This window comes from Notechis scutatus, chromosome 2 (assembly GCF_049901735.1).
Source record: "Notechis scutatus isolate UNSWTSFEM ecotype Mainland chromosome 2, rNotScu1.2, whole genome shotgun sequence".
Lineage (NCBI taxonomy): Eukaryota > Metazoa > Chordata > Lepidosauria > Squamata > Elapidae > Notechis > Notechis scutatus.
In genome coordinates this window covers 101,406,854-101,429,875 of record NC_142010.1, presented here as the reverse complement: position 1 = coordinate 101,429,875, position 23,022 = coordinate 101,406,854, and the positions used below count along the sequence as shown (strand labels likewise).

At 41.1% G+C, this 23,022-nt stretch overlaps 1 protein-coding gene across 3 annotated transcripts in view; it reads right to left on the bottom strand.

Moving 5' to 3' along the window:
- Positions 1-11,814, bottom strand: part of ADGRE5 (adhesion G protein-coupled receptor E5) — a 55,259-nt gene extending 43,445 nt beyond the window's left edge. The window contains exon 1 of one of the 3 annotated variants that reach the window (XM_087955592.1): positions 11,490-11,814. In XM_087955592.1, the coding sequence (XP_087811718.1) occupies positions 11,490-11,574 (85 nt within the window). In that variant the 5' untranslated portion in view covers positions 11,575-11,814. The remainder of the gene's footprint in view (positions 1-11,489) is intronic. The other 2 variants (XM_087955593.1, XM_087955591.1) reach the window with 2 other exon arrangements.
- Between the last annotated feature and the right edge of the window lie 11,208 nt (positions 11,815-23,022).

Sequence of the window (23,022 nt, the reverse complement as noted above, 5' to 3'; positions counted from 1 at the left end):
TACTTGGGTTGACTGCCAGCTGACTGCAATTTGGCAGTTCAAATCTCACCAGGTTCAAGGTTGACTCAGCCTTCCATCCTTCCGAGGTGGGTAAAATGAGGGCCCAAATTGTTGGGGGAAATATGCTGACTATATAAACCACTCAGAGAGGACTGTAAAGCACTGTAAAGTGGTATATAAGTCTAAGTGCTATTGCTATTGCTGTAAATCTAACCAATTATACTTAGTTTAAATGGCTGAGAGTTTTCACAAACCTCTGGTGCCTTCAACACTTGTGTGACCCAATGAGATCTAAGTAACCAAAATCAAGAAAGCAAAATTTAGTATTATGATCTCAAGTCTGCTATTATGAAATATGGCTGGGGAAGATTATTTTGGTATATGACGTCAATCATTAAGTAGTACCCACGATTGGCCAAGTTACAGAAAATGCCAGTCATTCTTCTTTCTGTCACTGAAATGCAATATTATACTGAATAACCAACCATTTATAGCCTTTTTGGGACATACAAAATTACCAGAGGCAATTCCCTCACATGCTGATGCTAAGGCCAGACCCTTAGGGAAGTTCCATAGTTTGGGGATAAGTATTTGCTAGTGTCTTAAGACCAAAATAACAGGGATGGAATGGGCTATTCACAAGAGGACCCACACATCTGAATGAAATGGCATGGAGTTTTCCAGGGAGTTTTCTTTAGTGCCTACTAAATTATTCCTTTAAAAAAGATTTATCACATCCTTAGCAGCTGAGATAAAACAAATAAAGGGATCAATCTGTTTTAATTTTAATAGCAGATTGTAGCAGATGAAACTTTTCTTTCATGACTTATCTCCATGCCAGGAGAAAAAAAAAAATAGGACTGGCTTCACACATTACATTAAACCTTAATGTAAAGTGTTAGGTTTGACTTATCATGTTTTACAAACTATCACTTATTTAAAGTTTAAAGGCACTCACTGGGTGAACCACACTGATGTAGCAGGCTTTTGAGGTACTCATATCTAAACAGATAGCAGTCTTCATTAGAGTATTCAAGCGCATTTACAGGAGGGAACCAAGGAAATTTTTACAAGGTTTTGTAATAGTCAGCAAAAATCATTTGGATTCCCTGAGTTAGACTCCAGTTTTGCAAATCTCTTGAAGATGGGCAGGACACCATCTAGTATGATTGCTTAGAAAAAGTTTGAACCAGTGATTCTGTGAAAATGGAACTGTGAGGGCAGCTACCTCTACATCTCTAGTGATTGGTTAAGGCCACAACATGTCATTGGATCTAAGGGGTAAAAAATGATTTCTTGAAGGAGACAGTGATACCTCTTAGCTCTTCAAGAAGCCTTCCCTGGATCCAACAGAATTTGACAATTTCCACCAAATCTCTAACCTTTCCTTTTTAGGGAAAACATTAGATGGAAATCTAAAACTTCATCTGTCTCATTGCTTGATTGCAGGAAAGTACAGATTTTTCATCCCATTTTGAAATTACCCTTTTTATCTAGGGAACAACAAGTGGAGGGAAGAGTAAAGGAAATTGTGGCAGTTTTAGAATTACTATATGAAATCAGGGGTTAGAAAGGCACTTCGTTTCCTGAACAAACTGTGAAGAAATAACCAAGGTCTTTCTCCACCTCCAAAGCATAAACAAATGTTGCTACCAAGGAAAACAAATGTCATATGACCAAGGGCCACTTAACACAAAATTTCTAAAGATTCCCACTGAACTGCTTTATAATCATACAATGGAAGGCCAAATCTGGGTAAGACACAACAAAGCACTGCATAGGTTATATGAAAAATATATGAGGATCAGAATTGGATTATAATGTTCTTTCCCATAAGACTTTACTCCAGTTCACATCAGCTAGGGATCTATCACTGCTAACCTCCTTTCTCCTCTCTCGTGTGGAGTACTTCTTCCAGGAGAGTCAATATTTTGATCTCCACAAGAAATAACTATCTACATCAACGACTGTGATAACTTGTCCCATAGACCTTTGTACTTAATATTTATTTAACTTAATGTTCAGTGACCACAGGGCCACTGTGAATTGATGGAAATTTCCATAATATCCTGTTTTCTGGCTTCTTGTAGCCATTCTATTATGAATGACCAGAAAATTATTTGAAGTAACACCTCAAATACATTGATACCTGAACTCAGATGGGAAGGCTCATTAAGAGCGTGTAATACAATCAGAACAAAACAACTTATTTTTTTTACTGTGATGCCCTGGAAATACCCAGCAGCTTTTGTCTTTCCTCTCTGAATGACTAAAAGACCAAAACTCTGTTGTGAAGTCAAGATCAAACTCTTTCATACTTAACTACATGGATGTTGATTAGAAGCTGCTGTTCCAGGACCTACACATTCCATATGAGCAGGTGTAGCAATAAGTCATTGTTTTTGGTACCTGATATAGCCTTCTGGAGGGCTCTCCTACTCCAGCCTTGAGTGGGAGTTCCTTGGTCTTATAAATAGAAGGAGGAATTCGTCTAGATTCTTCACATTTTATGTCTGCAAGATATGCAACTAAAGAACAACTGTGGCTACAGATATATATTAAATACAAGGTGCAATTCTCTCCCTAATTTGGTGATCCAGAAACCAGTCTGATTTGATTAAAACCAACTTGGGTATCATCTGGTTTGTTTTGTGGTACAAGAATAAAACATCTTTTATAAAAGGTTTCATTCAAATCAAGCGGCAGCATCCTGACATAACATGAAATAGTTTCCCACCCTTTTTCTTTCTAGGATAAATAACAAACTCTATTCTGCTATTTATAGGTCATCTGAGACCCTAGATTACATTGTCTAGGAATAAATTCCTAATGGGGTAATACTTAATCTGAAATATTTTTAATCTCCTTGATTTTTAATTCGCATTGCACTGCTTTGATCTAACACTTTAGCACCAATTCAGAAATGAGGGAAAAATAATCAAAGGAAAAGAATACTGTATAGCACAATGTTTCAGAATGAAGGGAGAGACCAATGTGAAAATTTTAGTTGGTTGCTATTACAGTATAGAATTAAGATTTTAAACTTAAGAATTAAAACTTAATTAAGAATTAAGAATTTTTTTTTTCACATTCTGTGAAAGGCTGCCTAAGCTTTGATAGAAACTTTGATATATACGTCAACCATATGACAGAGACCGGGCTAAGGCATAATATATTAGCTTGAGGAATATATTTAATACAAGTTCACTAGGGACACAATTATAAGTAAGTCACGTGTGACGCTGAAAAAAATCAAGTCCTGAGGGAAAGTGCACTGAAGTGTATATCCAATGTCACGAGGGAAGCCATGGCTAGGAAAGCTGATAAAGTTTCATCAGAGTTTACAAGGTTAGAAATTGGAGGGGATGGAGCAGATGAACCTCTGGTGTGATTGTCATCAGAGAACGGAAGAAATTGACATGGAAACAAACTACAATATCTCTCAGAAGTGAACTGGCTCAACCAGAGGCCTGTGCAAATCCGGTCATTTAGCAAATATAAGCCTAGGTAACTATGACAACAAAAGAAAATCATTTGGCTTTGCGGGAGAAATTTGATAGACAGTTCCACAGAGAGCCCTGAAGAGAAATCAGAATAGGTTTCTAATCAATCAAACTCTCTTCCTCAGTACTGACTAAGCAAACATACATAAACATCAATTGCTCTTACTTCTGTGCTTCTCTCTGGCCTGGGCTTTGTATATTTGAATCTTCTAGATTCTATTTTGACTGCACCATCCTTAAACTCACACACACTATCCACATTTTTTAAAATGGCAATTTCTAAATTCTCTTGTTTGAAAACATTATGAAGTTAAATATTGGTTTTTAAATATCCCTCATTATCCCTCAGACAGGATAATGTCATTTGCTTATTGCCCGGGCTGGGAGTTGGGGAGCCTTTACAGTCAATACCAATGGGATTTCACCATTTCACCGGTCCATTATTTTCATAGAAAAGGCAATTCTTATCAGATCAGTGAGCACAAGGATTAAATTGGATTATTATATCTCATTGAAAAAATGTGTTAAAAAACTCATCTCCCACATAACCGGTCCTTTTGCAGGAACTGTAATTAAGCTAAAAAGCAATATATAATCAAACTTTTTTAAAAAAAAATCAAATCAAAAAGTTAAGCCAATTGTAAATCTTAGTTTTTCCCTAAGAAATAATAAGCACTGTTACTGAGAATATGGGAAATTTTGATTAACCGAAGATAACTTTTTCATTTCTCTACATTAGAAAGTGATGCAAGAAATCTATATGCATGGACAAAAAGGTTTATTCACCTCTCAGTTTATTAAATCAAGCTATGTTTGTCTAACTCAGCTACACCATCATTATAAGTTAAGGAAAGTTTGACATATGAGGATCAGTTTTAGAAAACCATCGCTTCAGATCTCACATGTACAGATACTGTAGAACATTTAACATGTTATATGCAAATAGTCCTCAACTTATGACCATAATTGAGCCCAGAATTTATGTTGCCAAGTGAGAAATTTGTTAAGTGAGTTTTGCCCCATTTTACAAGTTTTCTTGTTGCATTTGTTAAGTGAATCACTGCAGTTGGTAAATTAAGTGTATCTGACTTCCCCATTGACTTTGCTTATCAGAAGGTCGCAAAAGATGATCATGTGACTCCAGGACACTGCAACCATCATAAATATGAGCCAGTTTTCAAGCATCTGAATGTAAATCATGTGACCATGAGTGTAAAAAATGGTCATAAGTCACTTTTTTCATTGTGACTTTGAATGGTCATCAAACGAACTGTTGTAAGTTGAGGACTACCTATACAGTGTATTAAGGGAATCTTTGATCACATGCACTTATTGAAAAAGCAGCACATAAAAAAAGTTTTAACTTTTAAAAAAAATAATCTATAGATATTTTAAGGGAATGGTAAATAAATAAATTTAACACCAATTTGATTTAATCTCCTTTCATGAACTTTTCTCGCAAGAAGCATGAAGATGGATGGATGCTTACTCTATCGAGAGAAAAAGAGCTAAGCTACTAAGCAACAGGGCTAGACATTCAGTCTCTATAAGCACTTAAGATTTAGAATTTACCATCTCTATGTTTTGCAACTGAAAAACAGTATATTGCTAAATCACATTGATGTCATCCCTTCTTCTCTCTAAAAGTCACTTAAGAAGTGGAACCAGGGTCAAAGAATGTATAATTCCAGGAAGTTGTCAACATGACAAATATTAAAATATGTCTTAAAGTTAAAAATATAATCTTTCTGCCTTATATTGTGGCCCCTTCAACTGTTTCCAAGACTACAAGTCTTCCCAAAAAATAGTAGTAACCAGAAAACTATGATGGAGCCGATGAGAGGGGGAAAAAAGGATTAGTGTGGACTATAGATAAGGACATTATTTAATTTTTTGGCCAGGATTCCGGGTGCCCTATCCTGAGTGGTACATTATTTGTAGCCTTTGAAGTCCTTTCACTATAATCCCACATATATGGGCCCCCAAAGTCATTTGAAAAGTATTCTCCGAATTGCAAATATTAAACCTGGCAAAGGTGAAACAGTATTAACTGTATTGAAATAAACCAAACTTAGCTCCTACACCTTTTTCGGATTATACATGGCATCCGACACAAAAACTAAATCTAGATTTTGGCGCAAACATTACCGTATGGAAAAATCCTGCTTTATATGGTGGTGATGTGTAAAACAGTAATCAGTTAAAACTTTTTAAATGATAAAAAGTTAAAAATGAATAGTAAAGCTATGGAAACTTTATTCTTTTTATTACTGCTATTGTTATTATGGCTGAGAAAAAATCTGAACAAAATGTGATCCTTACTGTACACAGACACTTAGGCAGCATTTGTTCAGACACGTTAAACTAAACATATCTTTGCTTAGGTTTATTTAGGAAGAGATTTGTTCATATAAGAGTCTTCAAATGGGGGATCTGCATCCCATTGAGCACTCTGAATTCATTCTGAATTCTCCTTGGAACCTAATTGTTATTGACTAGTCATTAATTTTATATACAAACTCTCATAAAAATTATTTCTATGCTAGTAAAGATTGTATGCCTTTTCCTCCCTCCCTCCCTCCCAGTGTTGACTCCTGGCAATTGACTCAACAAGTCCCCACAGTTTTCTTTTCTAAGATTTCAGAAGGAGTTTTCCATTGCATTGTTTCTAGGACCGGGAGAGCATGACTGGCCCAAGCTCATCTAGCTGGCTTTGTGATCTGCAGTTTTTAGCCTGGAGTCTTAACCATGACACTAAACTGGCTCCCCGTTGTCTAAATGTAACTAAACAAATGCAATCGAATACAACACTACCTACTCTACTAAAATGTATGTTATTTATAACTGATCAAGTCCTAGGCAGGTAGTCCTCAATTTACCCCCATAATTGAGCCCAAAATTTATGTTGCTAAGCAAAACAGTTGTTAAGTGAGTTTTGTCCCTTTTTATGACCTTTCTTGCCACAGTTGTTAAGTGAATCACTGCAGTTGTTAAATCAGCAAGAATTATTGAGTGAATCTGGCTTCCCCGTTGACTTTGCTGGTCAGAAGGTCGCAAAAGGTGATCACATGACCCTGGGACCCTGCAACTGTCATAAATAATGAAAACCAGTTTCCAAGCATTTGAATTTTAATCACATGACCATGGGGTTGCTGCAACAGTCATAAGTATGAAAAACGGTCATGTCACTTTCTTTAGTGCTGTTTGGATGGCCATTAAATGAATGGTTACAAGTCAAGGACTAGCTGTGCTTTCGCCCACAGAAGCCTGTATGATTTAAAGGAAGTAAAGGTTCCGGTCTAAAAATATATACAGGTAAATGTTAAAAAAAAGAGGGAACCAAAGTTAGCACTGACTTAGCCACGGTAAAATTCTAGGTTAAAACAAAAGGGCCATTAATTCTTCAGGAAAAGCTTTCTGATAAAGCCATGGCTTCACCCTGTGACATCAAGATGACAGACTGAGAAGATAGCTGGCGAAATGTCTGTGAACTAGCTCCAGAAGTCCTGGCGGTGTGTTTTTGCAGCTCTAAAAAGAATGCACAAAGCAGCACCTCCAAACAGATTGGAAGAGGGTGGGGGAATATTTTGTAAGAATAACACACACAAGTAAGCCTTGAGCTCATGCCAGGAATAATATATATAGTCCCTTCAAAGTAAATCCCTGTTTAGGGTTGTATACTCATGCAATAGATTTGAGAAAGAAAGAAGAGCTGCTCATTCCCCATTTTTTCCCCCCCTGAGGTAAGTATTTGACATCACCTCAAGAGTCCCCTCTTTCACAGGCTAGGTTCACATGACACGCATATCCACGGTTAAATAAACCATGACTTTCTCTATTGACCCAATTTTTCTGTGTTCACATCACATACTGAAGTTCACACAATATGTTAGAGGAAAAGTATGGTTGGCTGTGGTTCAACATTTTGGATAAACACTGTTTTTGTGGTTTTTTTTTTATGTTGCCTTGAGCTCCTGTAAGAAAAGGCAGGATATAAATAACATAAATAATCATGAAAGAGCTTTTCACTGAAACTTGCCAAACTGCAAGCTGAAAAAAATCTCCTTATTGTTCCCACTCCCCTCAGCCCAGGAGAAGGAAAAGCAATCTTCACCCTGAAGGGAAAACTTGGTTTTATTGTTTTAATTTACTAAATGTGTTCATAAAATGGCTTATAAAGCATTCCTTCTATCCTATTTCAAAAGGAAGTATCAAGTTTGCTGCTCCACTAAATAGCCTCCTGTCCCACCCCATTCTGTCATAACTATTTTTCTGATATCTTCTCAAAACCTGGAGAATTCTTGGACACGCAATCTCTTCAACTCCTATTTCCAACAACAGACATATATATCTATATCTATCTATCTAGATCAGGGGTGGGCAAACTTTTTGGCTCGGGGGCCGCATTGACTTTTAAAATTTGACAGACGGGCCGGGTCAGCAAAAGATTTTTTGGGAATCGCCCCCCCACCCTTCCCCCCCTCTTCTCCCCCTTTCCCTCCCCTCGGAGGCCCCCTGAGTCAATAGTTGCTACCGCCGGCGCGGCTCCGCGCGGCTCCAGTCCCACGTTGCCTCGGGAAGGGAAAGGCAAAAAGGAAGAGCCGCGGCGGTGCTTTGCAACGGGAGCAGTGGCACCGGAGGCTCAGGCTCAGCGGCTCCTGGTTTTGCCTTTTCCTTCCCAAGGCAACACGGGACTGGAGCCGCACGGAGCTGCGCCGGCGGTAGCAACTCCTGACAGCCCCAGCCAGACACCTGAGCGGAGCCCGGGCGAAACTGCCTGTTGCTGCTGCCGGAGCACCGCCGGGTCGCCTCCTCCAAGCAGCCCGCCCGCCCGCCGGGCTTCCCCTCTGCCGCACGGCTCGGGGCCAGGCGCGAGCGCCCGCGAGTTAAAAGGAAGCCGAAAGTTGCTGGGAAGTTGCTCGGGTGCTGGGAGCAGGCTTTTAAAGTGCCGCCCGAGCAAAGTTTAAGCAGCCCGCCCGCCCGCCAGGCGGAACCCTTCCTGCTCCTCGGCGGGAAGACGCTCCAGCCTGCAAACTTTGCCTTTGCAAAGTTTAAGCCTGGAAGCCCCGGAAACCCAAGCAACTTCCCAGCAACTTTCGGCTTCCTTTTAACTCGCAGGCGCTCGTGCCTGGCGGAGGGGAAGCCCGGAGCCTCCTCCAAGCAGTCCGCCCGCCCGCCGGGCTTCCTGGGCCAGCGCGGCCCCGAAAGGAAGCCAGTTGCCTCGTGCGCTGTGCCCACGGAGCCCGCGCCGCGGAACTTCTGTTCGGTGAAGCCAGGGCCTTGCAAGAAGCGGAACCAAGCACTTCCCAGCAACGTTCCTTTAAAGGAAGCCAGCCAAAGTTGATGGGAAGTTGCTCAGGTTTCCGGGCTTCCAGGGCTTTGCAAAGGCAAAGTTTGCAGGCGGGAGCGTCTTCCCGCCGAGGAGCGGGAAGGGTTCCGCCTGGTGGGCGGGGCGGGCTGCTTGGATCGGGCTGCTGTCGGCAGGCGCGAGCGCCGCGAGTTAAAAGTTGCTGGGAAGTTGCTCAGGTGCTGGGAGCAGGCTTTTAAAGTGCCGCCCGAGCAAAGTTTAAGCAGCCCGCCCGCCCGCCGGGCGGAACCCTTCCCGCTCCTCGGCGGGAAGACGCTCCAGCCTGCAAACTTTGCCTTTGGAAGCCCCGGAAACCCAAGCAACTTCCCAGCAACTTTCGGCTTCGTTTTAACTCGCGGGCGCTCGTGCCTGGCAGAGGGGAAGCCCGGAGCCTCCTCCAAGCAGCCTGCCCGCCCGCCCGCCGGGCTTCCCTTCCGCCGCGCGGCTCGGGGCCAGGCGCGAGCGCCCGCGAGTTAAAAGGAAGCCGAAAGTTGCTGGGAAGTTGCTCGGGTGCTGGGAGCAGGCTTTTAAAGTGCCGCCCGAGCAAAGTTTAAGCAGCCCGCCCCACCCGCCGGGCGGAACCCTTCCCGCTCCTCGGCGGGAAGATGCTCCAGCCTGCAAACTTTGCCTTTGCAAAGCCCTGGAAGCCCCGGAAAACCGAGCAACTTCCCAGCAACTTTCGGCTTCGTTTTAACTCGCGGGCGCTCGCCCCGAGCCGCACGGCGGAGGGGAAGCCCGGAGCGCCGCCGGGTCGCCTCCTCCAAGCAGCCCGCCTACCCGCCCGCCCGCCAGGCTTCCCTCCACCTGCGGCTCGGGCCAGGTGCGAGCGCCCGCGAGTTAAAACGAAGAGGAAAGTTGCTGGGAAGTTGCTCGGGTGCTGGGAGCAGGCTTTTAAATTGCCGCCCAAGCAGGACCGCCGAGCCGGGAAACGGAGCACCAAGGCAGGGCAAGGCTCCACCAGCAGCGGCCTAGCTTTAGGTGGCTCCAAGCAGCCCGCCCGCCCGCCGGGTGGAAGACGCTCCTCGGCGGGAAGACGCTCCAGCCTGCAAGCTTTGCCTTTGCAAAGTTTAAGCCTGGAAGCCCCGGAAAAAAAGGGGATCGGCGGGGACTCACCTTGGAGAGGTCGCACTCGAAGGTGATTTCGAACTCCCAGCCGAGGCCTTTGCAAATTTCTTTTCTTTCCTACCCTAGATCGCTCCGCACTGTTTTGCAGCTTTGGGGGCCACGTGGCACAGGGCAATACGCCACGCCCAGCGATTTTTTCAGGGGCGGGCCGGATTGGACAGACCAGCGATTTTTTTCAGGGCGGGCCGGATGTGGACCCGCGGGCCGTAGTTTGCCCACCTCTGATCTAGATAGATATAGATGCTAAAAATGAAATATTCTGTCCATATTTGTTACATTTATGTATGATTCTCTTTCTTTTGAGCTAGTAAATCCTCAGTTTAATGTGTGATTTTATTTCTCATAGATTTCCTTCCATTGTTCTTTCATTCTGCAACTTCAGAGGTTGGTCTGTGGTCTCAGATTCTTCTGATTTGGAAGGATTGCACTTTCCAGGATAAGTTGGTATTGCAGTTTGTTGTTGCTACAGAATTTGTGTCTCCTTCCTTCTTTTTTTCTTTCAAAGTGCAAGTAGTGCTTGATACTCTTAAGGAAGTAATTAGCCATTTGCCCTTCTCAAAACTCACAGCTAAGTAATGTGTTTTTCTTCACTTTTGGTGGTGGCATTTTATCACCTTGCTTGAAGAAGAACTTTAAAGTTGCAATTTTGTGACTCTGAATAATAATACTAGTTAATTAAAGACCAGACAAATTCAGGTCCCTTGAGCATTCAGCCGTAACATTTCACGAACGATTTTGACCAGTTATCCTCTCTCAGCCTACAACCATCCATTTTATAAGGTTGCTATGAGGGTAAAGTGGGGAGAATTACGATGTACACCAGCGTTAGTCCCTAGAGGAGAATGCGCCAGATGAATAAATATTGCCCGGCTTATCACTAGCTATTTCCAACAGCTTCCTTACTTTTCTCCCGGGATATTGTATCACCTTTTAAAGAGGTATGGGAAAAAAAACAACAATTTCCATTTACGCTTCTCCGCCGCGTTCTCCCTAACTTTGGGGCGTGGCGAGAGGTTTTTTTTTTTTTTTTTTTTTGAGAACACAAAGAGCCGATAGACAAAGGGTTAAACGGCCTGGAACAGAACGGGCAATGGCTTCTGTTTGTCCCGCTGGATTTTTTTTAAAAAAAAGCGCGAAGGAAAAGTTTTAAATCCATTTCGCAGAATCTCTATCTAGCGCGATCGGGCAGGGAGCACCTGGTTTCTGTTACTAATGAAGAACGAGCTCACCACTGGCCACTTCAACGCAGTGTTTAGCATTGGGGCGGGGCGGGAGGGAGAGACATAATAAGTTTGATTTGACCCAACGTTTTTCCATCCCGAAGACGGGACGGCACCCCGGAACCCTCGCTTTTAAATATTGAGACTTTGCGCCTAAGCCGCCAACTTCTCCTGGGGGGGAAAAATGCAAGAGGGGCTTTCGGGAAGCTCAAATAAAATAACACTTACAAGCGGCGTGGAGGAGCCCAGCTGAGATGGGAAGCGCGAAGGAATAGCACAGAAGGAGACGCTTACCCGTAGCCAGAAGCTGCCAGGGGGGAAGTTGAACCATGCTGCTCAAGAGCTCCAAGGCCGGTGGCACTTGGAGCCAGAAGTTCATGGGGATGGGTGGGAGAGGCGGGGCGGCCCCTCTTACGGTCAGAACCGCCCAAAGAAAGGAGGGCCGGTGGCCGAGAGTGGGGGCGTTTGCTGGGCTGGGCCCAGATCCTTTCTTCTCGCCCCTTCGAAGTCTGACGTGTCTTGGGGTGTGGTGCGGTTTTCCTCAGCGGAGGTGCGAGAACTGCGACTTCTCCTTTTTAACAAGTAAACGTGGAGTTCCCAGCAGGCACCCATTGCCGTGCGTGAGGCTCGAGACCCAGATTCGGGGCTTTGTAACGTCAAGCGGCTTTTTTTTAGCCCGCGACGAACAAAAATCTTCCACGGAGGTTTGAAGGGACTACGGGATTTTTTTTTTTTTTTTAATTGAAAGGGTCACCTGCTTGAGCAGCGGGTTGGACCAGATGACCTCTAAGGTCTCTTCCAACTCTGTTATTCCGTTACTGTACTGTTATTTCTGGTTCTGGGCTTTAGTCAACTTTTCTGATGCTGACACGATTCGGTCTCATGGCATTACACCGTATTTCTGGAATCGCAGCCATATTTAAAGTGGTGAGGAACAGGATTCTTCCCGAAACCTGAGGGTTTTGTTTTTTCAGTTTTCACTTTTCGCAGGTATTGAATAGCACTTCCATTCTTCCCACTACTCCAGATAATGTGCATGAAGAAAAATAAAATTCACAGAGGAAAAATCAAAATGCAGGCTAGGGTCTGTTGCCCACACCAAGACCCATCCCATTGGAAGAGATTGGATTTCATAGCAAGATTGCAAGGAAGATGAAGCCTTCCCATACATATTGGGTTAAACCCTTCCACATTGGGTGAGCTGCCACTGAGAAAGTGTGTCTCTGAATTCCAACCCACTTTTACAAGGGGTGAAGAACCTGGACAGACCTCTTGAAATGAATGCACAAATTAGGCTGATTGTGCTTGGGAGAAATGATCCTACAGGTATATGAATGCCAAGCTCAGGTCCAAGAGTCAATTAGGTGACTATTATTATTACCTTTATTATCAGAGTACAACATGTGTACAATGAGATTGGCTGAGCCTCCCTTCATGCACTCCCCCCGCCCCAACGCAACTCAAAATGAGAACAGAAGTCCCTAACCCAGTCTTAATCTTATTACACTATGTGAACTTGTTGCACAATGCCCCGGCCCCTCAAGTCTATCACACCATGTTGACATGAAGTTATTTTCCGTTCAGAAGTTTGACAGCCCACGGGTAGAAACTGTTCCTCAGCCTGTTGGTGCGGCTGTCTTTTACTTCTATATCTCTTACCCATGCTGACGTCGTCCCTGATAATTTTCCTCACTCTTCTAAGGCAGTGAGATGAGCATGTAATGAATGCATGAATGAACGAACAGATGAATAAGCAAGCTCTTTAGGGCTTTTAAGATCAAAACCAGCACCTTCAATTGGGACCAGTGGCCTCTGGGAACCAATGAAGTTATATCAGCAAATGTTGAGTCTCCTTCCTGTTTGGGGGCTGCATTTTGAACCAATAGTTCTGAGTTGTCTTCAAGGATAGCTCAATGTTCAGAATTTTGCAGTAGTCTAGCCATGAGGTGATTATTTATTTAATTTTTATTTTGTCAAAAGCTTACAATATAACAGAAACAAGAATAAACGTAAGTTTAAATACAAGAAATAGAAACTAATAATTGGGGACAATAGGACAGGGACAGTAGGCACGATTGTGCACGCCCCTTACAGACCTCTTAGGAATGGGGTGAGTAGTCAGTAGTGGTTAGTTTGAGGGTAAAAGAGTGGGGGTTTGAGCATGTGATAACAGAATCAGGTAGTGAGTTCCAGACATTGACCACTCTGTTGCTGAAATCATACTTCCTGCAATCGATTTTGGAGTGGTTTACATTTAGTTTACATCTGTTGTGTGCTCTTGTGTTGTTTTAAAGCTGAAATATTCATTAACTGGTAAGATGTTGTAATATATGATTTTATGTACTATGCTTAAGTCCAATCTTAGTCGGCGTAGTTCATAATGACATATGTCACTGCTGCAAAAGAGTCCTGATCTCCAAAGTCCCACAACTGGCACACCATCCAAATGTCTATGGAGATTCTCAGTCATCCAGGTCATGGTTGTCCCAAAGGTTACCTCTTTCAAGAGGTAACTTGGACTTTGTTTTTGTTTTTTTCTTTGAAGACATTTTGCTTCTCATCCAAAGTTGGACAAGGCCCCATGACTGTGCCTTCTATCTACTGCTTGAGTGGTAATCATGGGACCAGGAGAACCTCAAATCATCAACCTGCCTTTTTAGGGAAGCCCGAAGCCAAACTGGTAATTGGAATCAAGCCAAGTTGATCAAACAGCTACACAGTCTTGTAGATATTTAATCGGAGTGGGTTCGTCTCACCTGGTTCCATGTAGCCTTCTAAAGCTGAATCAAGGTCTTCATAGCACCTCCAGCCCAGCCTAAAGTGACTATTATTAAGTATCATTAGTGTACTGATGATACCTCACCCCAAAACATAGCAGATAATGTCTCCCAGAAGTTCTAGACGGAAGCTAAAAAGCATTGGGGGGAAAAGACAAAAATTGTGGCATCCCAGACTGGAGGATTCAGGGGGATTACTTTTTCTTCTTGCTGATTGATATTACCTACAGGCAGTTCTCAAGTTACGACCACAATGGAGCCCAAAATGTATGTCGCTAAGTGAGAAATGTGTTAAGTGAGTTTTGCCCCATTTTACGACTTCTCATACCGTGTTTGTTAAGTGAATTACTGTAGTTGTTAAATTAGTAATATGGTTGTTAAGTTTATCTGGTTTCTCCATTGACTTTGCTTGTCAGAAGGTCGCAAAAGGGGATTGTGTGACCACAGGATACCTGCACCCATCATAAATATGAGTCAGTTGTCAAGCGTCCAAATGTAAATCACGTGGCTATGGGCATGCTGCAGTGGTCATAAATGTGAAAAATGGTCATAAGTCACTTTTTTCAGGGCCATTGTAATTTGGAATGGTCACTAAACAAACTTGTTTTAAGTGGAGTACTACCTGTACTTAAGTGGGAGATGGTGTTGCCCCTCTAGCCCTTGAAGATGGTTCATGGGGATGCCATGGTTGATGATGGTGAATGCCAAAATGCAGCCCAGAAGACTAGGAGGAGTGCACTTACCCCAGGCAAGTCCTGATGTAATCAAATAGGACAATCAATGCTATTTCTGGCCCATGCCTGAATTCTAGATATTCCAGAAATATAGAATATGAGCTGATTTAGTTCTAGGTTTATTGATATGGTATACCATTTCTGCATTTCAGAAAAAAGGGCACAGGACCGAGAACACAAACCACAATTTTCAGTTGTCATTTGAGCTCTTGGTTAAACTCAAAAAGAGCAGTACTCCTTTTGTATAGGCAAAAAGCTGGATATTCTTTCTTACATATTTTTTTGACATGTCCTGGTGGATGAGAAGCCAGGAGTCTTATCAAAGTCGGTTTGGCAGAAGGAAGAAAACAAGCTAGAAACCAACCGTCTATAACTCTTTTGAGAGAGAAATGCAGAACTTCAAAGCCCTCTGTGACCTAACAAATATTGTACTGCTAGTTTCTGTTCTGTACATATCAGCACAAGTGCAGTGCCATGGATAAACATCAAAGGATGAAATAGTTTACTTTGACTAGTACCTGAATGCCTTTTCAGGCTGCTCATCCTACAAATTGCTTTATAAAAGTTTTTCTTTAAAGCTAGTAAGAGTTTTCAGAATGCTTTGTGCTATGGAACTAAATGATGGAATACTATTAATAACTGGGTCAATTCATTTGGATCCAATTGATTTATAGAATATAGGCACATATATTTTATCCTTGTTACAACTGCATGAGCAGATAATATATGTTCACTCAAAGACCATTGCTGTAAGACTGAATCATGCTCTTACACAAAAGTCAGAAATGAAGAATATGCTAAACTGGGTGAAATACAGCTTCTTCAGATCTAAATCTGAATACTTTAAGAGCTTTCAGTGAGTCAAGGCAAACCAATGCAAACTTTTTTTTCCTGCTCCACAGATGCAGGGGTATTACAGCCAAAAAGGCAGCTGGATGTCAGATCCAGATTGCTGAAATTCCCCATAGAACAAAGAACTGGATACTGCCCATACAGTGGATCTATTTTTAAAAAAATTATACACCCCTGCTAAAATGCCAGGTTTTGAGATGTAAGAAAAAAATGAGGCTACATCTTGGAATTTTTCCCATCTTTAATATAAGATATAAACTGTGCAATTCATTTGAAAAACAAACTGAAATCGTTTAGGGAGAAACAATAGAAAATGTACAACAATATGATTGCATAAATGTGCACACCCTCTTATAAATAGAGATGTGGCTGTGTTCAGAATTAACGAATCACATTCCTAATGATGTTAAGTAGCAGTCACTACACATCTGCCATTAATTAAAGTGTCTCTGATCAAAGCCATATAAAGTTCAGTTGTTCTGGTAGGATTTTTCTGACATTTACTCAGTTACCTGTAACAGCAAAAGCCTCAGTCAGCAAAGAGCTTGCAAAGCATTAAGAGGGATTCCATTGTTGGAAGCTATCAGTCAGGAGAAGGGTACAAAGAATTTCCCAAGGCATTGGGTATACCATGGAACACAGTGAAGACAGTCATCAACAGTGGAAAAATATAGCACGACGGTGACATTAGCAGGAATTGGATATTTCAAATTGATGAAAAACAAGAAGAAAACTGGTAGGAAAGCCTGCCAAGTGGCCTAGGCAACATTAAAGGAGCTGCAGGAATTTCTGGCAAGTACTGGTTTTGAACTACATGTGATAACAATCTCCCACATTCTTCATATATCTGGGCTGTGGGATAGGGTGGCAAGATGAAAGCCTTTTCTTACAAAGAAAAACATCCAAGCCTGGCTACGTTTTGCAAAAATGTACATCAAGTCTGACAAAAGCATGTGAGAAAATGTGTTACAATCCAATGAGACCAAGGATGAACTTTTGGCCATAATTCCAAAAAGTATGTTTGGTGCAAAAAAACAACTTTGTGCACTACCAAAAGTACACCATGTCCACAGGGAAGCAGGGCAGTGGCATGCTTTGGAACTGTTTTCCTTCAGGTAGAACTGGAGCTTTAGTCAAGGTGGAGGGGGAATTGTGAACAGTTCCAAGTATCCGTCAATTTTGGCACAAAACCTTCAGGCGTCTACTAAAATGCTGAAGATGAAGAGGATTTTGATTTTTCAACTCAAAAATAAGTATACCTTCAGATAAACAAAACAATGTCTTCACCAGAAGAAGAACAAAGTTTTGGAGTGACCCAGTCAGATCTTAGATCTGAATCCAATTGAAAATCTGACCTGAAGTGGGCTGTGGGTAGGAGATATCCTTGCAATATGACAGGTTTTGGAGCACTTTTGCGAGGAAGACAGGGAAAAGATTCCCAAGGTAGGATATGCCATGCTGATTGGCTCCTACCCCAAAAGACTGAATGTTGTCATAAACATCAAAAGGTGCTTCAACGAAGTACTAATTTAAGTGTGGGCACACTTATATAACCATGTTGTATTTTTTTATTGTTGTTTTCCCCTCTAAAATATTTCAATTTGTTTCTCAATTGAATTGCATAGTGTATATGTTATATTAAAAGTGAAAAAAATTCTGAAGTGATTTATCTTGGTCTGATTTTTTTTAACATCTCAAAACCATGGCATTTTAACGGGGATATGTAGACTTTTTATATCTACTGTATGTAGTCCAACCAGCTGATTTTTGTAAGTAGACAGAAGAAATCAATGTTTTTGCAGCTGTTTGCAATAAGATGGGAGTTATGGGTTCCATCATACTCTGAGTTATGAATGCAGCCTTTCATAGATGCAAGGCTTGACCAAACCGCTTTTTAATGACTTTGTTTTATTTCTTCAAAAATTGCCGGTTTAAGATTGAAAAACCTTTTGAACTTCAAGCCTACCAGTCTCTGGGAGAATTTCCCTTCGATCCATTTCAAAAATTATATCTTTTCAGCTTTATAAGATCTTTATTTTTTCCCAGTTTTTTGCAATATGCAGCAAAGGAATGGCTTCAGGCAAGATGCTAAAAGCGAAATTGCAAGAAAGACTTTGAAACTTAATGAGAAATATCCTCTTGTTAGAAAAATCTCTTGTTTACATTTTAGATGCAAAACAAGATGATTACCAAAGCATAGGATTACTTCTTTTTAAAAAAATGGTTGATCTGGAGTTTGTGAAGTGCTTGAGCTTTTTAACTCTACTAGAACCAAACTAAAGATGAACAAACTCCTTTGAAGATAACCCAAATGAACTTTAAGGTGGACTTAGAAACTACAGCTGACAAGAACGTTGATAGAAATACTGAATTTACTCATGGATTTTGGGTAATCATTTTCTCACGTCTCACTCGACCCGATCCACCTCAGATCTAACACATTTAAAAAATACAAAAGGACAAACTAATAATATATCAAAAGAAAGATGTGGACTACCTTTTAAAATGGAAATACAAGAGACTTATTGGAATTATTTCATGGAAATTATAAGTGGACTGGGATAAAGATAAGAACTTTGAAAAAAGAGACAAAGATAGAAGAAAACAGAATTTTATCTAGGGGGCTTAAGGATGGCTTAGAAAAATCTAAATCCCAATACTAAATTAAAATATGCTTTACAATTCTTGATATAGTTAAATACACAGTAAAATTTCATAATTATCAACTGAAATTCACACCATCTAAATGAGCAAAAAGTGCAGTTGTTTGAACATTTAGTTAATAACATCAACCTCTACCCTTTATCAAACTAACAGATTTTATTTTTTAAAAAACATAAGCTTTTGTAAACTGTAGCTCAATCAGATGTACAGAGTGACTACTATGGTAAGATTTAAGTTGGGAGTGGGGAAGAGAAGACAAATTGGTTATGCAGACGCTAGCTACCTGTGAGGCAGATTACAAGTACCTTATTAAAAGTTAAAAACACATTGTGTTGCGCGTGCACTGCTTGACATATCCTAATAGTCATTCCAAACAACTGGTGAAGTGAACTACTGTATAGCTCACATTTTTAACTTTTAATAACAATTGTTAGTCTGAAAAGGTACTACCAGACATTTTTGCCTTCCATAGATTCCACAGTTTCTCCTCTACAACCCCCAGCTTTTAGTTTGGGGGGGAGGGAGTGGGGTTACCAAATAGTAAGAATTGTTTTTAGATTTCTGCTGACAAACGCCACAGACTGAGAAACTGTAGCATCGGACACACCAAAGAAATTCCTCACTAAAAATGTCTGATTCCCAAGCAGCAAAGATATTCTTTTGTAAAACACAAACATAAATTTGAATGCATTTGTAGAGCTTTTGTGACATACGGAAAGAAACTGTGCACCTAAAAATTCATCATATCTTGGCTCTGAAGCAACTTCTAATTGTTCACAAAGTTCTCCTGAAGTCTGGTATAAAAGTTTTGTTGCCTAGGGCAAAATACAAGATGGCTATTTTTGCAGTTTCATTTACCAAAGCTTGATGGGCTGCATTTAGATCTTAAACATTGTCCTTCGAGCTGTCTTGTCCCATTCGTTTGCTTGTTTGTTTATATTTAACAAATTTAAACTGTCCATCTCCCTATCCAAGTGACCATGTCAACCAGGAAGTGAACCTGGCTGAGGCCATCTTGGAGGCTTCAGGGTTGCCATCCAACAGAGGGAGGGGAGGAAATAGCTGGATGGGGTTTTGTAGCCAAAACAATAAAGTTTCCCTGTGGGAACCAAGCAGGGGTGGGATGCAAATATTTTTACTGCCGGTTCTGTGGGCATGGCTAGGTGAGAAGTGGCTATGTGGGCGTGGCTTTTTTTGCAGCAACCCCCCCCCTTTGTTTATTTATTTATTTATTTTTATTTTTATTTATTTATTTATTTATTTGATTTGCCAATTGTTTACAAGATAAGTATAAGTGTATACATAGTTGTGAATACATGAAATGGGTACATATAAGAAAAATAAAAGAATAAGAGAAACAATAGGACAGGGACGGTAGGCACGTTGGTGCGCTTATGCACGCCCCTATTTATTTTGCCTCCTGGGCCTCAGGGAAGCCTCCTGGGCAAAGCAGTAAGACAGTGAGGGGGATCCTGGCACAGCTGATTGTTGGAACAGCTGATCATCAGGAGGGGAAAAAAATACCGCAAGGAGTGACTGGGCGGGGCGGGCAGGGGAGAATGCAGTCTGTGTGCGATGTCGCGCATGTGCGATAAGGACTGACTGGGCGGGGAGGGGAGGCACGGGTGTAGAGGCGCGGGGCCAGCCAGGGGCACAATTTGCCGATTCTCCAAATTGTGCAGAATCGTAACAACTGGTTTTACTGAACTGGTAGAATCCCACCCCTGGAACCAAGGACATTCTCACAGGTGGCTGGCCAGAGGAGGAGTGAAGAAACCAAGCCACCAGCCAGCACCTGGATTGGACAGCGTGACCAGTGGCTTGGAGGAAAGGGGAATTTTTTACTTTTTAATTCGTTGAAAGCCGCAGGAACTTCAGAGTTGGCTTTCACCAGGTGTGTCAATATGATGCATCCAATAAATTGTTCTTTGAGGAATTTGCTTGCCTCAGAGTTCTGCTTTCTATGGGGTGCATTACTTGGAACACTGACATGCCATTTATAAAATGTTTTGGACCTATGTATCAGCTGTACAAAGATCTAGTTCCGTGTAGAGTATTCTGGTGTATTAGTAGAGAATTATTAGTTCCTAGTCCCAGAGTGGGTGTCAAGACCTGCACAGTCCTCTGCACAGATGAGAAAAAGCCAGAAAATTCAGGAGGATCAGCTGGGGAACTTCCACCTGCCGATTCTCACTCTGCCTGATGGCTCTTCTCTCCCTTCTTGATTGTCCTACTAACAAAAGAATTCATTAAATGAGAGATGGTAGCTGGTGTGCTATTGCATTTTATGGCTTGGGATTAATTAATATGTATTTTCTTCCCTTGAGTAGGGAAATGCATTGCAGTACAGAATTGACATGATTTGTAGAATTCTCCGAAGTGGGGAGAGAGAAGAGTTCAGGAAGCCACAGAAGAAGGATAGTTGTTGGACAAGCCCGCTCACCCCCACCACCATGGGACCATTTTCTCAGGAGAATGAGCAGATGAGAAAGAGAAGGCTGAAAATGCACAAAAGTTAAAAATAACTGCATAAATTAAGAACATGTTTCTTTCCTCATAGCAACCCAAAGGAATCCCTAATTTTGGATTATAGCAACAAAACCAGGAAACAATGGGAATAAATAATTGCTGCAAACGAATGTCTGTTCAATTAATTCCGATGCTTAAAATCATCCTGCATTTAAATCTATTTATGAAAGGCAAGTTGGCTCAACCAAATTTGTCTCTGTAGTCATTGAGTTGAGGATTTATGCCACATGGCAACATCTATGGAAAACATATTTGAAACTTGATATCACAGGTAGACGTAATGACTTTACGAATGAAGGCAAATATATGTGACCCAGGATTGTGTTGCAGGATCCAGTCCAAGAGTGTCACTGGGACTAGAGGTTTAAGTCTTCTGAGCTTTCGGACGTGTTCTGGAGCCCACTCTCACGGAACTTCTCTCACCAGAATGTGCCAACACATTAGGGATTCTTTGCCAACACATTCTGGTGAGAGAGAAGTTCCCTGAAGGTGGGCTCCAGGAAGATTCTGAAAGCTCAGAAGCCCAAACCTCTGGTCCCGCACAACTTTGTTTATTACATCAGAATACATTTTCCTAAACTTGGTTGGAATTTGTTTTCACGGCATTTCAGCTTTTTTTGATATACTTTCTTGAGGACCAGAAGGCAAAAGCAGAATGCAAACATATTTTTGTGTCTAGAAAACATGCTTGCAGAACCCAGAAGTTTCCTGAACAGATGGTACAATAGCAGCCAGTAACGAAGAACTTGGTGGAAGTTCTCAACCAAAACTGCAGTTCAGGGGCAAAAAAAAGAGTGATAATCTTTTATAAGCTTTCTTTTAATTTTTGTATTTTAAAACATCAGGTAGAACTGAAAGAGGTTTATGCTTGAAACCACAAATGCTTGCCAATTATTGTAGAATAATTTGGGGGCTTTCCAGATGCGGCATTTACATTCTAGCATATATTGAAAGCTCTAAGTTGAGGAAACCCAATGGTGGTGAACTTGTGGTAAGTCAACCATAAAAACTCCAAGACGCAAGAGTTCAAAAGACTATAGCGTCAATTCACCTTAGGAAATTCCCTTACACAAAATTAAATTATTACTTTATTTAGTTTAGTGCCTGTTGCTTAATGTCCTTGTATTTATTTTGGAAATCTCATCTGTGCACACCATATCTAGCAACAGGTAACTGTAAAAAGTTAAATGTTTCTATCTCTCTTTTCTATTATCTTGTGGGTATGTGAGCTTTTGCACCCTCAGTATGTTACTTCTACATGAAGGAGCAGCAACTCCATTTTAGAAAAGGGAGAATGTATTGTAAATGTAAGTTCTCTTATTATTCTCATGAGCTATACCTGCCAGAATGTTTGCTTGGTACATTCTGGTTAGGCCAGAATCCTGCGTTTTGGCAAACTGGAGATAAGCTGCCCAGTGTCTTATTATAGAATGAGATGAATGCCATATAAATTTAAGAAAGAAGTAAATAATAGTCTCAATTAAAAGGAAAGGTGCACTTGAATAAAATATTAATGTGACAGTATGATGAATAGGCAGAATTGGTTTCTGAAGAGAGATGAGCTGGATTTCTGGATAATCAGCAGGAAATGAAAATCTGGGTTGGTGTGAAGGACTTCTGTGCAAAAGATTATACTTAAACCAGCCCTCTTTTTCCATCTTCAAGATTTGTTGACTTGGCCTTTAGTGGTTGGAGTGAATTTGTCCTATCTGTAAGATACAAAGCTGTTATACAAACAAAATACATACAAAATTTAAGAACTTCTATTCAAAGCATTGCTAACATCTCATTTAAATATGAAAATGTATAGTACAGTGAAGGAGCTAGGTGGTTAAGAAATATGAAATACAAATCAATAAATAGGTAGGTAGGTAGGTGCTATCTATTAAAGCTTCAGCAATTGTTGTTAAAAAGAAAAACCCACAGTCCACAAAATGCCTTCATAAACATTCAACTAATACTAGAAACTACTTTGACTCAGAAATATTTACAGAAGACAGAATAAATAAACTTAACCAAATTATCCACTAAAAACCAAGCTTGGTCTCCCTGCATTTTAAATTTTTTATAGCCTTGAGCTTTTCCTAGCTATTTAAAAAAAGTCATTCTCCCTCATTTGAAATATGAGTATTTAAATATATACTTCAGATAGCTTATTTTAGCTCACTACTTTTGTGATTATGTGCTTATTGTTTTCGCAGATTGTGTATGTGGTAATACTAGTATTTTTAACTTTGCCCACACATTCTTCAGGGATTTTTGCCTTATAAA